Source organism: Oncorhynchus mykiss, chromosome 2 (genome assembly GCF_057628025.1).
Source record: "Oncorhynchus mykiss isolate SJ-2025 chromosome 2, ASM5762802v1, whole genome shotgun sequence".
Classification (NCBI taxonomy): Eukaryota; Metazoa; Chordata; class Actinopteri; order Salmoniformes; family Salmonidae; genus Oncorhynchus; species Oncorhynchus mykiss.
This window is the reverse complement of record NC_143023.1, coordinates 27,767,636-27,785,000: the sequence shown is the minus strand read 5'-3', so window position 1 is coordinate 27,785,000 and position 17,365 is coordinate 27,767,636. Positions and strand designations below refer to the sequence as shown.

The 17,365-nt window shown below is 45.4% G+C and overlaps 1 protein-coding gene across 4 annotated transcripts in view; it reads right to left on the bottom strand.

Moving 5' to 3' along the window:
* The window catches only part of LOC110485836 (triple functional domain protein), a 149,624-nt gene that overhangs the window by 40,930 nt on the left and 91,329 nt on the right, over positions 1–17,365 (bottom strand). For all 4 annotated transcript variants that reach the window (XR_016485648.1, XM_021557045.3, XM_090195238.1 and 1 more), the window contains 11 exons: positions 15,508–15,677; positions 14,943–15,117; positions 8,618–8,813; positions 7,539–7,705; positions 4,648–4,767; positions 3,602–3,793; positions 3,133–3,397; positions 2,785–2,900; positions 1,453–1,575; positions 652–849; positions 190–305 (listed from right to left, as the gene is read on the bottom strand). Coding sequence is in view for 3 of the 4 variants with exons in the window: in XM_021557045.3 (XP_021412720.3) it covers positions 190–305; positions 652–849; positions 1,453–1,575; positions 2,785–2,900; positions 3,133–3,397; positions 3,602–3,793; positions 4,648–4,767; positions 7,539–7,705; positions 8,618–8,813; positions 14,943–15,117; positions 15,508–15,677 (1,838 nt within the window). In the remaining variant the exon portion in view is untranslated. The remainder of the gene's footprint in view (positions 1–189; positions 306–651; positions 850–1,452; positions 1,576–2,784; positions 2,901–3,132; positions 3,398–3,601; positions 3,794–4,647; positions 4,768–7,538; positions 7,706–8,617; positions 8,814–14,942; positions 15,118–15,507; positions 15,678–17,365) is intronic.

Sequence of the window (17,365 nt, the reverse complement as noted above, 5' to 3'; positions counted from 1 at the left end):
ACTGTGTATGTGAATGTGTTAATAACAGTGACACTTCTCTACCAAACTGTGTAACCACTGTGTATGTGAATGTGTTAATAACAGTGATGCTTCTCCACCAAACTGTGTAACCACTGTGTATGTGAATGTGTTAATAACAGTGATGCTTCTCCACCAAACTGTGTAACCACTGTGTGTGTGAATGCTTACTCTTTCCTCCTGGCAGACTTCCTCTTCTCCTCATTGAGTTCATGGGCAGCATCCCTCAGCTTGACCTCTGACCCTGGGACGCTGGCAGGGATGATGTCCAGCTGCAGCCCTTTACTCTGTAGGACAGACAGGGGACTTTACGAGGCACCGCCGAGGGGACACGGGCACAGACACACACAGATACAGACTCACACACAGACACACACAGATACAGACTCACGCACAGACACAGAGACACACACTCTCACACATGAGCGTGAGCACGCAAATACACACACACTCACCACCTTTCATCTGTTTCAAACACACACACACACACACACACACACACACACACACACACACACACACACACACGCACACACACACAACCTCCCCCCTCCCACACATACCACATACACATACATGTTCTATCTCAACCCTCCACTCCAACATTCCCCCACCCTGTCCTCCAGTACTCACGGCCTTGTTGGAGTCAGAGGATATGATGCCCAGTGCTTTCTCCAAACAGGACCGGTACTTGTCCATGCGGAGGGAGAAGTCTCTGTAGCGCTTGTCCACAGAGGTGACCCATTTCTTTATCTCCAGCGCATGGGCGTGCCCTTTGTCACAAAAGCCATCTGCCAGCTGGATCAACAGTTTCACCCTCTCTTTGGTTTGCTGTCAATACAAAGAAAGAGAGAGAGAGTGAAAGAGAGAATGAACGGGGGCTGTGGGGTGCGTGCGTGTGTGTGTGTGTGTGTGTGCGGGTGTCAACCACAGGAGCCAAATCCCACTGTGCCAGAGGTTCATGACTACAATAGAGTTTTCTGCCACACAATAACTCAGGAGGCCAGAACATCAGGGACAATGGGCTGCCCTGTGACTGGGCCTCATAGATACAGCATCATAATACCTAGCACAGGGCCACAAACAGGGCAGGGCAGCAAAACACACTACCCGAATGGTCCCAAATGGCACCCTACTCCCTAATATAGTGCACTACTTTTGACCAGGGTACATAGTGCCTTGGTCAAATGTAGTAGGTAGGGAAGACGGTGCCATTTGGGACACGTCCACGGAGATGGCCAGCACAAACTAAACAGATCCTAGACAGCCCTATGCAGTGTATGTATGGGACAGGTTGACTGACACTAGTCCCTTTACATCTCAACACACTGGCTAAGGTTCTTACAGGCACCACAATCTAAACAAACCATACAGTCTGATTCAGAACTACAATAGTGTTGATAGTGTTAGACACTGCTGGATGGGAACCTTCACCTTGGCTGTGATCTGGAAGTCTTCGTGCTCCTTCAGCAGCTCCTGTGTGTGGTGGATACTGGAACCGGTGGAGGTGTGGGTTGACAGGTAGAACTCTCCCGTGTCGTGGATCCACTCCAGAGCCTGTGGACCAATCACAACGAGACGAGGTCCAGATCACTTATTAGCCTTCACCCTTTGAGGAAGTGTGCACTTGTTCACGCCCCCTCATGGACATAAAGCTAGAATCCTTCATTGAAACAATATCAAAGCGGACTCCCTGCCCCTATTTTGCTAAACAACTGAGGACGGGCCTGGAGAAATGTAACCACTCTCAAATTCATAGACAGAGCTTTGGATGCAAGGACTGACCATCTGTCACGTCCTGACCATAGAGAGCCCTTATTTTCTATGGTAGAGTAGGTCAGGGCGTGACTGGGGGTTAGTCTAGTTTATATTTTCTATGTGGGGTTCTAGGGTTGTTTTTCTATGTTGGTGATGTTCTATGATTCCCAATTAGAGGCAGCTGGTAATCATTGTCTCTAATTGGGGGATCATATTTAAGTAGCTTCTTCCACCTGTGTTTCATGGGATATTGTTTTGAGTTAGTGCACGTAGCACCTCTGTGGTCACGGTTTGTTTTATTGTTTGTTGTTCTGCTTTGCTAAGTTTCAATGATGTGGAACTCAACATCCGCTGCGCCTTGGTCCGTCTCTACAAAAGAATGTGACACCATCCATGATATCAAACGTATAGTTTTAACCATGTTTAGAGGCTATACAGTATTTGTTTACAAGTAAGTTGTTTACAAACATTGCAGTAAAACAAGCTTATATTGTGGGTTCCTTACACCATTCTATACATTTTACATCTACGAGGGGATGGGAAGATGCACTCTTTGCTGCGTCTCCAGACCAGTGTAATGTTAACACCAGCCCACATGGGGGAGCAAACAGTCTCCAATTGAGATATACTTCAGTGTGCTCTGCAGGCACACATGCGGTCCATCAATCAGCACTGACTAAATGAGAGGAGACAGTTTGGAGAGACTGAGGACAAGAAAGACACTGCACTACAATAAGCCAGTGTTAAAATGTAGGGCATGTAATTCTAGCTGTGGTAACACTACTGTTGTTGTTACCAGTCTACCTGGAACCTAACCAGATTTGGAGGCTTTGGTTTGGTCAGTACTTGGTCAAAAGCTGAGCAGTTTGCACAGGGTTCAACATGGTGGTATGTTATATGACCTGCCATATTGTTATATGCCTAGTTTTATGGCTTGTGTGTGACCGTGTTGTTGTAGTCATGAATGTTACCGTTCTGGTATAGTTCTCCTTGAGGTGCAGCACTGACCTGCTTGGCGCTGCGTTCAAACACCACATACTGCTGACACTGGTCCAGTCTCCTCTTCCTCATTGTCCAGAAGTGCAGCACCCGGTTCTCTCTCTGGAGCAGCTCATTCAAGATGTCTGACAAAACCACAAGAGACACGTTATCATTTAAACTATGGCTATGTCACAAAAGGCAAGCTAGTCCTACAGTCTACTACTAAAGCACTTAAGTAGTGCACTATATAGGGAATAGGGGGCTATTTGGGGACACATCCCATCTGTCTAAAAGAAGAAGGCACCTGAAAGGAACACCACAGTAAAGAACGATCTAAGGTGTATTTGATTGGGAAGAAAAAAAAGAGCCACTTACTTTTGACCTGTGTTTCAGGAGCCTTGACGTGAGACAGCATCCCTGGCATGTTGACACTGTTTCTGTGCAGGTACTTCAGGAAGACGTCAGCGTTTCGCCTTGCTAGTGTACAAGCCTTGAGGAAGGCCTCCTTCTGCTCCAGGTGTTTGCTGATCATGGGTGTGACATGGTCTGACTCACTGTTAGGGCCCAGTTTATCAGCTCCCCCACACCAGTCCTCCTCGCGCTTATACTCCTGCTCCAGGCTCTCCAGCACACTGCACACCTACAGAGCATCACACAGCACCGGTCAAAACTACACTACCCACAATGCACCACCGAGCCCAGGCTAAGTACATAAACGCAAATACATGGCAAACTGCAGTGTAATACCATATAATACCACCCTATCTAGAGTGGTTAATATACCCTAATCTGGGCCATATTATTGGGCTAGGGGCCAATGGGCAGTTAGCGATGTCCCACCCACCTGCTCGGAGGTCTTGTAGAACGCTACAGAGGCGTTGACCAGTTTGAGCCGGTCCTCCATCTTGAGCATGAGTTGCTGCCAGTGGTCGGCCACCTTCTCTGCACAGTCCCGGATCATGTCCATGTCGTAGTGGTTGGCTTGGAGTAGGGCCTCAGCCTTCTGCTGCACCTGCAATGCACTCTGGTGGGTTTTCTGAGGAGAGTGAGAGAGAGAGGGAGCGAGAGAGGGAGGGAGGTGATTAATTAAAGTGTTTCCACTTCATGAATATTGTTCACATTAACATCTTCAAATTTTCACAAGAACACGGAGGGATGTGATTGGAGGCTACGGCTACAGGAAAGGAGTCTGAGTGTTACATACTGTGTGAGTCTTCTGCTACCATGACTGTTAACACACCACAGCATTAGACAATATCATTACAATACCATAATCAAATCGATCGAGTAACTGGGACTAACTAATAATCTCCAACAGGTTTTTTTCCTCTCCTTCCACAGTGAGTAGATGACTCCAGAAACCTTCCTGCATAATCTCAGCCCTGCAGAATGTAGTCCTTTATACAGTATGGCTGCATTTAAAATGAGCCCTGCTCAGAAGAGTTCAACGGAAATGTTCTGGGGTGAAAACAGGGGTCAGTTTCAGGTGAAATCAGAGTGGGGGATGATTTATGACCAATAGAGGATGAAAAGAGGAGTGGGGGAGGTTCGGGTTTTTACTGTGGTGTGTAGGAGGAGGGTAGAAGGAAGGAGAAGAGGAGGAGGAGAATGAGAGAAGGAGGAGACGAGAGGAGTACGAGGGGGATGGAGATGAGGAAAATAATAAGAATTTGCTGGGTGTTTATATTTGTCCTATTTCACACGTGTGAATTAATACGCATGTTTGAATCGGAAGTGTGTTTTTTACATATCCCACTCTCCCTGAGACATCCCCGGAGAGTGGGGTCACGGCCAGGGTCATGGAGAGAGGAAAAGAAGAGGAGGAAGAGAAGGAGTGGAGAGGGATGGAGAAGAAGAGGAATACATGAGAGAGATGGAACAGAGAGTCACCTCTATGGCATGTTGGAATTGCTCGTGTTCCTTCTGTAGCTGTTCTGCCTCCTGTAGAGAGCTGGCTGTGATCAGACCTGCATTCAGCATGGACTCTCCATTACGGATCCAGCCCAACACCTGAAACACACACACACACACGCACACACACACACACACACACACGCACACACACACACACACACACACACACACACACACACACACACACACACACACACACACACACACACACACACACACACACACACACACACACACACACACACACACAAGGGAATACATCAAGCATCAGGGCAAGGTCAAGTCAGCTGTGACGCGTCACCCCCGACACTTTCGCCTCACCACCTCTCCCCCTCACACCCTCCTCCTTGTCCACACAGGGGCGGCCTGCCAGAGGCCCCAGGGAGGATTCCACACCGTCTCCTCCTCCGGGCTCCGCTCTGAGTCAGCACTGCACACCTGCTGTGTATCTGACACATGCTCTGTGCTATCACTGCTGCCAAACTCCTAGCTCAGCATAGCGGCTGTGTGAGGGAAGAGGCTAAACGCTGCTCAGTGAGTAACAGACAGATAGAACAACTACTGCTGTATTCTGCCTGGCCTGCTCTCTCAGCTTATAGCCACAAAAACACACATAGGCCTTTCTTCCCTTCCAGGACACGAGTAATCTCTCGCTCTACAACAATGACTGAATGAGGAAAATGAAATAAATGAATAAACAGAATAAGATTAACAGATGATGCTCCTGCTGGCCTAGTTTCTCTTTTTCCTCATTTTCGGGCCGTTGGTCATCTCTAAAGGACTGCTCTACTTTCCCAGCACATATTGCAGTGTTTCAGTCTTTCAGAGAGCGACTGCTGGCCAGTTTAATTCAGATAGAATAGAACATAAGAAAGATGATGCTATCAATGCAGAGAAGAGATGCTAACTGATATATTTATTGGCCATTGAGAGTTTATCTATCTTAACTGTCTTTATATTTGTATTTCATTTGAAGAAGATCTGGGTTCCAATACCCTTAAGTATTTGATTGTTTTCTGACAGGACAGGTGTAAGTACAGAGTGGGAGATAGACATGGAGAGGGGTACAGAAAGTGGTTAAAGGCACAGAGAGTCGGGGCTCGAACCCCTGTCGCCAAGGGGACAGGTGTGGTCTGGATATTAGACCCGCAACACCAGACTCCGAAACGAAAGTGACTCAGTGAAGATATTCTAGAAGATACTGTAAATGGTCAATGCCATAAGTCAGGAACATATCGACGGGTCTCATATTTCCCGTTGTACAATCTAATAGAATCAACCCCGTAGATGTAAATACTTATTTTTGGAAAAGCATTTCACGCTTAACATTACATGCATAGAAAGCAATCTATTCATAATCACGTGCTTTTCACAATAATACACAATCACTTATTTCACAACAACAGCATCTCATGGTTATCATCCCACGTTCACTACTGTACTTGGAAAGAGAAAAAGAAAGAACGAAAGAGAAAGAGACAGAAAGACTGTGTGAGTAAGGGAGTGAGAGAGGGTGCAAATTAACGAGAAAAAGTGAGAAAGCGAGTGTGAGAGAGAGAGAAAGACCACAGGTGAGAGCAAAAGTCAAAAGTAAGAGAGAGGGAGAGAACACAAGTAGGAGAGAGAGAGAGAACACAAGTAGGAGAGAGAGATAGAGAGAACACACGAGAGAGAGAGAGAGAGAGAGAGAGAGAGAGAGAGAGAGAGAGAGAGAGAGAAAGAGAGAGAGAGAGAGGGGGGGAGACAGAAAGACCACAAGTGAGAGCAAAAGTCAAAAGTAAGAGAGAGGGAGAGAGAGAGAGAGAGAGAACACAAGAGAGAGAGAGAGAGAGAGAGAGAGAGAACACGAGAGAGGGGGAGGGAGAGAGAGAGAGAGAGAGAACACATGAGAGAGAGAGAGAGAGAGAGAGAGAGAGGGGTGGAGACAGAAAGACCACAAGTGAGAGCAAAAGTCAAAAGTAAGAGAGAGGGAGAGAGAGAGAGAGAGAGAGAGAGAACACATGAGAGAGAGAGAGAGAGAGATTGGGAGAGAGAGAGAGAGAACACGAGAGAGGGGGAGGGAGAGAGAGAGAGAGGGAGAGAGAGAGAGAGAGAGAGAGAGAGAGAACACAAGAGAGAGGGAGGGAGAGGGAGAGAGAGAGAGAGAGAGAGAGAGCGAGAGAGAGAGAGAGAGAGAGAGAGAGAGAGAGAGAACACACGAGAGAGGGAGGGAGAGAGAGAGAGAGAGAGAGAGAGAGCGAGAGAGAGAGAGAGAAAGACCACAAGTGACAGCAAAAGTCAAAAGTAAGAGAGAGGGAGCGAACACAAGTAGGAGAGAGAGAGAGAGAACACAAGTAGGAGAGAGAGATAGAGAGAACACACGGGAGAGAGAGAGAGAGAGAGAGAGAGAGAGAGAGAGAGAGAGGGGGGGAGACAGAAAGACCACAAGAGAGAGCAAAAGTCAAAAGTAAGAGAGAGGGAGAGAAAACAAGTAGGAGAGAGAGAGAGAGAGAGAGAGAGAGGGAGAGAGAGAGAAAGAGAGAGAGAACACAAGTAGGAGAGAGAGAACACGAGAGAGAGAGAGAGAGAGAGAGAGAGAGAGAGAGAGAGAGAGAGAGAGAGTGGGAGAAAGAGAGAGAGAGAGAGAACACATGAGAGAGAGGGAGGGGGGGAGAGACAGAAAGATATCTACCTCACTTGCTTTGGCAATGTTAACACATGTTTCCCATGCCAATAAAGCCCTTGAATTGAACTGAATTGAATTGAGAGAGAGAGAGAGAGAGAGAGAGAGAGAGAAAGACCACAAGTGAGAGCAAAAGTCAAAAGTAAGAGAGAGGGAGAGAACACAAGTAGGAGAGAGAGAGGGAGGGAGAATGACGTATGTTTACCTGTTTGACCTCGGCCTGAAGGTGGCGTAGCTGGACACACTGTTCCAGGTGCCTCCTGTGCTGCTCGGCCGCCACGTCCAGCTCCTGCTGCTTCTCATGGAGGAACTCCAGCAGGTCCTGAACACGTGTAGCCATGTCCACATCCCTGTCACACAGCAACTCCACACCTGAACAGAGAGAGAGGGGGAGAGAGAGATAGAACAAGAGAGAGAAAAGAGAGAGAGAAACAGAGGGAGACAGAGAATGAGAGTGAGAAGGAAGAAGAAGGAGGGGGAGCTCATCAGCTACTTTAGCAAATCCTGAAAACAACACAAAGAACAGGAGCCATTACGCAACCCAATCCTAACAAAAATATTAAAAGAGAGAAGCAAGGTCTCTCTCTCTCCTCATACAAGACAATCAGTCTCGACTACATGTAAAAGATTGACAGTTAGGTAAGCATACAGATATGGCAGATTTGGCAGATCTGTAACGCCATATGGCCAGACAGTCAGACAGAGAGAACACAAGTAGGAGAGAGACACACAGGATTGAATCTGCCATTAACATTATATTACTTACATTTCACTCCTGTGTTCCAGACCTGCATTGGGCTGCATGGAGTACAGAGTCTGTGTGTCATAGAAGCACTGTGTGTCTGTCTCTGTGGTGTCCAGGAGAGAACTGCTCTGGGATGCATTCTGATTATGCAAAATCTCCTCTGTGCATGTCGTCATTGACTTGTGTGTGTGTGTGCCAATGCAGCCTGTCATCCTGCAGCACTGCCTAGTGGTTTTACTCAGCGACATGAGTTCATAGGATTACCGTGAAATCTGCTCGTCTGGCCTTGGCCTGCTGCCGCTACTGTGCCGAGTTCTCCAGCGTCCGATAGCTGGGTTAAAAGGCCCTCCCCATTCCTCCCCTCTCCCTATCTCCTCACCCACAACGCTGAGCTGACCCGGCCTGGCTTACAGCTCATCTGCCCTGGCAGCAGCAGCAGCAGCGCTTTGGCCCATCCGATGTGTCGGTGTGTGTGAGTGTACGACAGAAAAGGTGCATGTGTGTGTGCATCCGTCCGTGTGTGTTTCTCCACTACTCACCGCTGGCCTGGACCTCTGTAACGTACTGCAGCAGCTCCTGTCCCTGGTGGATGACGTCGAAGGTCAGGTTGTTCATGGTGAGGGCCTTGTCAGCATGGTGCTGGAGCCTCTGCTCTGCCAACGTCAGGTCCTCTGTATCAAACTCACCCATCTGCTGGGACAGCTCCTCATTCCACGACTCCAGGTCTGAGATGATCTGGGAGTGTGTGAGGGAAGGACAAGGGCTAACACTTCATTTGGATAGTCCTCGATAGAGGATCTATAGATACTCAAACTATCAACTGCAACAACAAAATATCTACTGTAATGGAAGTGTACTAATAGACATAGAAACACTGATCACAGGGATCACTGTAAATTAGTTTGAAATAAAGGTGACAGCACGTACAGGACAAACATATGTACAAACACACACAGATGATTATTTCAACCCTCTAGGTGGAATATGACCTGAGAGGGGTGTAAACTAAATCGGCGTCAGAATGAAAGGATTTGTAATGATATCAAAACACCAGCCAAGCTGATCTTCGAGACAGTAGCTAAGTGTTTAGTGTTCCCTATAATGATACACTTCTCCCTTGGTTATAGAGGGACTACCCAGACTAGCTGGCATGACTGTAGGCAACACTGTAGATGGAGCGTCTGCCTGTGATGTTAGCACTTGTTTAAGGACCCACCCAAGCACACTTGCTGAAAGAGGGTGAGTCATGACGCCCATCCACCTTGGCACAGTGATGGGTACTCGGTCAGTCTTTTCTCTGTGATGCCAGTGTGGGCTGGGCCTGACTGGGCTTACCTTCAAATTCATTGGCATGAAATCAAAATCAATCAATCAATGTAGTGATCAAGGACCAAGAGGGAAGATGCCGGGTGGTGATTATTTTTGTTGCCAAACCGATCCGAAATATCATGGCTGCTCACAATAACTAGCTTAATATTTCAATTTGTCTTTAAATTATACAAATTCACTGTCTGTTTTACAGAATTGCTTTCCTGATGCTTCAGAGAGAGACATGCTTGCACTAGTCTCCATTTCACACATGGATCACAATCCCATTCAGCTGCTGCTCAGCCACATACTTAAGAGCTAAATGTAAAGAATGTGGCCGATGGAAATTCAAGGCGTCCAGAGTGATGGTCGTCGAGGGGAAACTATGGAAAAGTAATACGGGTCATGAACTAAAGCGGTGGCTGGCTATCCAGCTGATGTAGTAAAAAATAAATAACTGGGATGAAATTGAGAGGCTCATACAGCTGCCTGCATCCATTCACATGAGCAGTGAAATCAAATCTCAAGGCATCTGACAATGAAGAAGAGAAGAGGAGTCAGAAAAGGAACGAGAGAATGACAGGGTTCCGAGTCAGGAATTGGAAAATGTTCAAATCCAAACCGCAGTACTGCGAAACGAATAATTATTGATTCTCTGCACTGTGCCATTTAATTTCCTCTGGATGGCCCTCTGCACCCTCTGCTCTGCTCCTCAGGCTCCGGCTGTACTGTACAGTATTATCTAGTACTGTACTGTACTGTATTATGAGGTACTGTACTCTACTGTATTATCTAGTATTGTATTATCTAGTACTGTACTTTACTTGCTAGAGCGTTGGGCCAGTAACCGAAAGGTTACTGGATCAAATCCCGAGCTGAAAAGGTCCAAATCTGAGCAAGGCAGTTAACCCACTGTTCCCCGGGTGCTGAAGACGTGGATGTCGATTATGGCAGCTCCCCGCAACGCTCTGATTCAGAGGGGTTGGGTTAAATGTGGAAGACACATTTCAGTTGAATACATTCAGTTGGACCAGGTATCCTGACTAGGTATCCCCCTTTCCCTTTCCCTACTGTATTATCTAGTATTGTACTGTATTATCTAGTACTGTACTGTACTGTATGATCTAGTACTGTACTGTATTATCTAGTACTGTACTGTATTATCTAGTGCATTACTGTACTTTACTGTATGGTATTATCTAGTACTGTACTGTATTATCTAGTACTGTACTGTACTGTATTGTCCTCTGGGGGAGAACATGTGAATGAGGAGGTGGAGGGGAGGGTTCCATGTGGTAAGGGCTATAGGGCTAGCTTTTACTCACTGAGCGTATGGCTGCTTCATGGAAGGGCTACAGGGGGCTTAGTAGTGTGCACTCTCACTGTTAATGTGCAAGTCAGAGACTAAAACGCGGTAGTACTTAACCACAAACTCCCTTCAGCTGTGATCCATATGCTAATCCATCACTGATCACTGTTTAAGATCTTAACCTGGAGATAATGTAACAGCAAGGCAAGCCTTTATCATCTAGCCTAATCTGATGACTGGATCAACATAGTGTGATAATAGTTTTCCACATAAACAAAGCATAGACCTGTGGAGATATATAGATGTGGATTGTTGACTTCTCATGATTATCAACATGCAATAGTAGTTCTTTGGCAGAAGTATTTTTGAGTATCTTTGAGATGGTTTTTGATTAGAAGATGCGACAGAGCTCTATAGTAAGCAACCTGTACGGTCAACCAAGTATCTGTCATTTCATAATTCAAGAAGCTGTAATACTGAGATCTACACCGCCTCAGTCAATAACAGAACAGTTCTTCTCTTGTTTTGACAATATGAGAGAGAGTCACGGCTGCTACCACAGACAGGCACAAACACCATTATTTATACTGCACTTCTGAGGTTGAGAACGGTTTGCACAAGGCAAACAGCCAACAACAACTGTCATAACACAAAGGTCTGATGAAACCTCATTAAAACACTGCTTTAAGATATGAGAAAGAAGAGTCTAACAAAACAGCAAAGCAGACAAGGTAACGTCAACAGTGTAATGTACAGGTAATTAGAGGTCGACCGATTATGATTTTTCAACGCCGATACCGATTATTGGAGGACCAAAAAAGACGATACCGATTAATCGTCCGATTTTCTTATTTTATTTATTTGTAATAATGACAATTACAACAATACTGAATGAACACTTATTTTAACTTAATATAATACATCAATAAAATCAATTTAGCCTCAAATAAATAATGAAACGTGTTCATTTTTTTTTTACCTTTATTTTACTAGGCAAGTCAGTTAAGAACAAATTCTTATTTTCAATGACGGCCTAGGAACAGTGGGTTAACTGCCTGTTCAGGGGGAGAACGACAGATTTTGTACCTTGTCAGCTCGGGGATTTGAACTTGCAACCTTTCGGTTACTAGTCCAATGCTCTAACCTGCCGCCCCATTCATTTGGTTTAAAGAATGCAAAAACAAAGTGTTGGAGAAGAAAGTAAAAGTGCAATATGTGCCATGTAAGAAAGCTAACGTTTAAGTTCCTTGCTCAGAACATGAGAACATATGAAAGCTGGTGGTTCCTTTTAACATGAGTCTTTAATATTCCCAGGTAAGAAGTTTTAGGTTGTAGTTATTATAGGAATTATAGGACTATTTCCCTCTATACCATTTGTATTTCATTTACCTTTGACTATTGGATGTTCTTATAGGCACTTTAGTATTGCCCGTGTAACTGTATAGCTTCTGTCCCTCTCCTTGCCCCTCCCTGGGCTCGAACCAAGAAGAACGACAACAGCCACCCTCGAAGCAGCGTTACCCATGCAGAGCAAGGGGAACAACCACTCCAAGGCTCAGAGCGAGTGACGTTTGAAACGCTATTAGCGTGCGCTAACTAGCCAGCCATTTCACTCCGGTTACACCAGCCCCATCTCGGGAGTTGATAGGCTTGAAGTCATAAACAGCGCAATGCTTGATGCACAACGAAGAGCTGCTGGAAAAATGCACGAAAGTGCTGTTTGAATGAATGCCTGCTTCTGCCTACCACTGCTCAGTCAGATACTTAGATACTTGTATGCTTGTATGCTAAGTCAGATTATATGCAATGCAGGACACGCTAGATAATATCTAGTAATATCATCAACCATGTGTAGTTAACTAGTGATTATGATTGATTGATTGTTTTTTGTAAGATAAGTTTAACAAGCTAGCAACTTACCTTGGCTTACCGCATTCGCGTAACAGGCAGTCTCCTTGTGGAGTGCAACGAGAGAGAGGCAGGTCGTTATTGCTTTGGACTAGTTAACTGAAAGGTTGCAAGATTGGATCCCCCGAGCTGACGAGGTGAAAATCTGTCGTTCTGCCCCTGAATGAGGCAGTTAACCCACCGTTCCTAGGCCGTCATTGAAAATAAGAATGTGTTCTTAACTGACTTGCCTCGTTAAATAAATATTAAATAAAGGTGTAAAAAAAGATTTCCGATAACTTGAAATCGGCCTAATTAATTGGCTATTCTGATTAATTAGTCGACCTCTACAGGTAATAGTTGCTCTGTGGACACAAAGTATTCAGCATGTACTAACAACCATCTAAAGACATGTACATACGACATCAAAAGATATCTGTACTTCCAAGATTATTTCTCCTCAATTCTGCTCAAAACCTAGTGATGGGGAAAGTCGATACAGTTACATATCGGTTTATTGTTTTTGACGATATATCGTACTATATCATTTTGACAATATGCCAACATTATTTGTGCACTAGTTGGCTGTACCTGCACCAAAACTCCAGTATTTTTCCTTCATAACTTGTTCTCCATCTTCTTTTTAAATAGGGAGCCAATTTGTTTTCAGCACCTTTATTTCCATGACTGATCAACACTTGTTTTCTCATGTCTCTCTACTTGTCCCTCTGCAGCAGACATGCAGTATGGTGAGCAATATGTTTGGAACATCAAATCGCAATAAAATCCCAGTATCGAATCTCAATACATATAGAATCGTGAGAATCGCAACACATATTGCATCGGCACATAAATATCGTGATAATAAGTATTGTGATAATATTGTATATTGAGTTCCCTGGCAATTCCTAGCCCTATCAAAAACCCTTCTGAAGTGCTACAAAAATCACAAACTCACTAATCTCTCTTGAAAATGTCTTACTGGCTGTTCTGTAGGAGTCATATTCACTTAACTCATAAGCACATTACAGAAGGCTGAATGACAGCGAGGCAAAGATCCCAGGCATAAATACCACAAGCCTTTAGTCCTTCTAACATCTTTTCTTCCCCTGCCACTCTCCTCTTCTCTCCCGTTCCCTCCTTCCCAGGCGCCAGGAGCCACTTACCGGGCCGAGCTGCTCTCACAAAGCAGAGTAGAAACACCTCTCTGAGTCTAAGTACACACAACATCTTTCGCTCCTCCTGGCTCGTGGAGAGGAGACTGGCTCCGTGAGGACAGGAATCCTGCTCTGGGCGTGACTGGGACACTGCGTGCTGTGCCTCTGCCTCACCTCAAACCTGAACCTGAACCAGGTTGCTGCCTAACCCCTCATTGGGAGCCAAGAAGGAACAGCATCTCAGGGGTGTGAAGAGGAGGAGTAGAGGGAAAACAACCTCTCCCTCCCTCTCTCCTGTGTCATATTGACTGACTGACTGACATACCGCTCCGTCCCTCCCACAGATCACAGCTAATGTGAAGGTTTTACTGTCCTGCACCTCTGAGGTGAAGATACTGTACCAGTCTAGCTGTGGTCTCTTACCACACAGACTAGTGTGACTGCTGCACTACTATTGTGACATTACACCTGTGTGAGATGGGCTGCATGTGCAGACAGGCAAAAGGCAGTGTGTGCCAAACACGGGTCGATATTTTACTGACTGTAGGTTTCCCCTTGGGAGAATCTTTATGAGAAAATGAATAGAAATAGGAATGCAATGTCGTGATTTGTTGTAATGTCAAACTGCACTGTAGTCTACTTAATGTGCCGAAAAACGAAACGTCCTCCTCCTCTATCCGATGACCCTGTTATTGCACCACAACGCGCACACACACACACACACACACACACACACACACACACACACACACACACACACACACACACACACACACACACACACACACACACACACACACACACACACACACACAGCCTTAAATGAGTCATCACCTCAGTACAATAACTTCCCAGAAAGGGGGATGATTACTTCATGAATATCAGTGGTTCAGGCTTTATCATTTCAAAGGCTGCTGTAGTTAATGCTTAATTTCTGGCATGTGAATCCATATCATTAATCAACCACTGTACTGCTTCAGTCCTTTGATGGTGTAACAGGAAAGAGAGAGATTAGAACAACAGCAGCAGCAGAAATAGTCCTTTGATTCTCTCAGCAGGGACTGAAGGCCTTACACTATCAGATAAAACTACTACAGAAACTCTCTGGAAAAGACACCGGTCAGATACAGCCAATAGAGGACATGAGAGATTGGTTGATTGATAGATTGATCGATATTAACTTTTGACATGGGGGCCACTTACGTCGATGGCGTCCCTCTCGAAGATGCGTAGCTGCAGGAAAAGTTCCAGTTTGATCTTCCTCTCCTGAAACAGGTCTTCCATCTGAGCCTGGGCCTCGTCCAGCTGCTGTAGGACACTCTGGATGTGGGCCATGGAGCTGTTGTGGGGAGTCTTGTTACTGGAGATAGCAGAGTCCCTGTGTGGAGGCCGGAGTCAGAGGTTAGACAGGTCAACAAACACATTAAATACACTCCTTTCAATATCATGAACGACATGTAACATGGTAGGTGATGGAACAGCTAGCAGAGTTTAATTATGTGTTAGACGGCATGCTCTTAGAAGCTTCAAATGCACCTCTGTTGCCAGTTAGTAGCGTACCTTTGCTGCTATCAATGTCTCTTAATGGTAGGGTAAATGCAGATTAGGGGGACAGTAATACTGCTCTACAATGCTGCCCAGTTCTAAATAAACTACCTTTATTACTTGGTGAATTAGCTCAGATCTACAAAAGTAGAGGGGATACGATATTTCTATGGCGGGTAGAAGGGGTGAATTTAGGATAGAGGATGAGTGCGCTGTGAGCTACCTGAGCTGCTGGATGAGGTCCTCTCCCTCCTTGATGACGTTGACAGTGGCCTGCAGGGTGGTCTGTTGCTGCTGGCCGAAGCGTTTGATCAGGTCCTGCACCGCCTCCACAGACTCAGCATACACATCGTCCAGCAGCTCCTTCTGCAGCTCCTCCAACCACGTCCACAGCTGCATGGGCACACAGTGACAGACAACCCAGGCGGCCAATCAGAAATACAGTAAGAGGTCTGCCGGCCAATCACACGAGAGCAACTTGTTACGCCACAAACACACTAGAAAGGTAAAGGAGAAGACTGCTATCACACAGAGAGGCAGGTAAAGATGGACAAATGAAAAGCAGAGGAGAGAGGGAGAGAAAGAGGAGTGAAGGAGGGAGCTGCATTGAGTCATTGTGGCAGGATTAACCATCTGGTTATATTGGCATGGTGGCCCAAACCAAAGCACCCGTACCAGCATGTCGGACCCTCCCTGCCCAATCTACTACCCACCGCTTTTTTTTCCTTGCATCCCAAATGTCACCCTATTCCCTATATAGTGCACAACTTTTGACCAGCTCCCGTAGGGCCCTTTTCAAAATAAGTGTGCTATGTAGGGAATAGTATGCCATTTGAGACCAAAAATGTGTTTTGTTCCAGTTCATACAGCTCTATTTTTCTATAATAACACACAAGGACAGGCAAACACGACACTGGCTAAGAACAGAGGAGGAAAGTTGGAACCGGGCCTAATCCAACCACCTCTATACAACAGATGGATATTAATTAGTACACCATATGGACACATAAAAGAAATGATGAATTCATATGAATATCAGGCCACCACCAACCACTGTGTGAGTCATGCACTGTAAAGATGATATCAATGTCAGCACACAGAGTAAAGTACAGTGCACTGGCACAGAACCTTTACAGAAAGGTTAATGCTGTTCATTAATGCCTAAACAAATGACATTGATTGAAACAACACAGACTGCAAGTTAACGTTCTCATGAAAGCTTCATGTTGTTTTTAGGAGACTACAGAGAAGCACCACCTCTATAGGTAAAACTGCCACCTCTCTCTCAGCCACATCATTGAACAATGGGAAGAAACACTCATTCCAAAGGTCTGCCTTCTTACAAGGGAAACCTTTCAAACACAACACACATGTAATCTTCACCACAAATAAAGGCATGCCAAATTACAGCTTTGAATAGAAGGCATTTCAGAAACAGAACAGCTTCTTAAATTGTGGCAATAGCTAGAGGCTCTAGTCTAGTGGAAGAGAGTAGAGGGGGAGGAAGGCACTGTGTTTAGGCTGTTGGAGATGTGTGTTACGCTCAGGAAAAGATGCCTATATGTCAGTGTCAGAGTCACTTTGGGCAGCCCATCCACTGTCACAGGACACATCATTAAGTGATGATGCCCGAGAATACGGTGTTTGGAGGATATTTAGGTGTTTGGAAGATGTTTAGGCTGTTGGAGATGTGTGTTACGCTCAGGAAAAGATGCCTATATGTCAGTGTCAGAGTCACGCACGGGTGTTAGAGTGCCGGCAAACCGTGCCAATTTATACTCCAAACACCGGCTTCGAGGGCATTATCACTTTTATATTACGGGTTACCGACATGTTCAAATAATGATTTACATATTTTAATAAAAATATTATTTTGATGAATTTATTCATACTGCCACAACATATAGTCCCGACTCAAATCTAGGGTTGCTACCCAAGCTGGCTGGTCGTTCATTCTATCGGTTCGGTTGCCAGAGACGTAACCCACTCTTAAGGATCCGCCCCTTTAAAAAATGTTTGCCTAAAATGACATACCCAAATCTAAGTCTTTTTGTTCTGTATCCATGCAGTCGTTTGTTCTA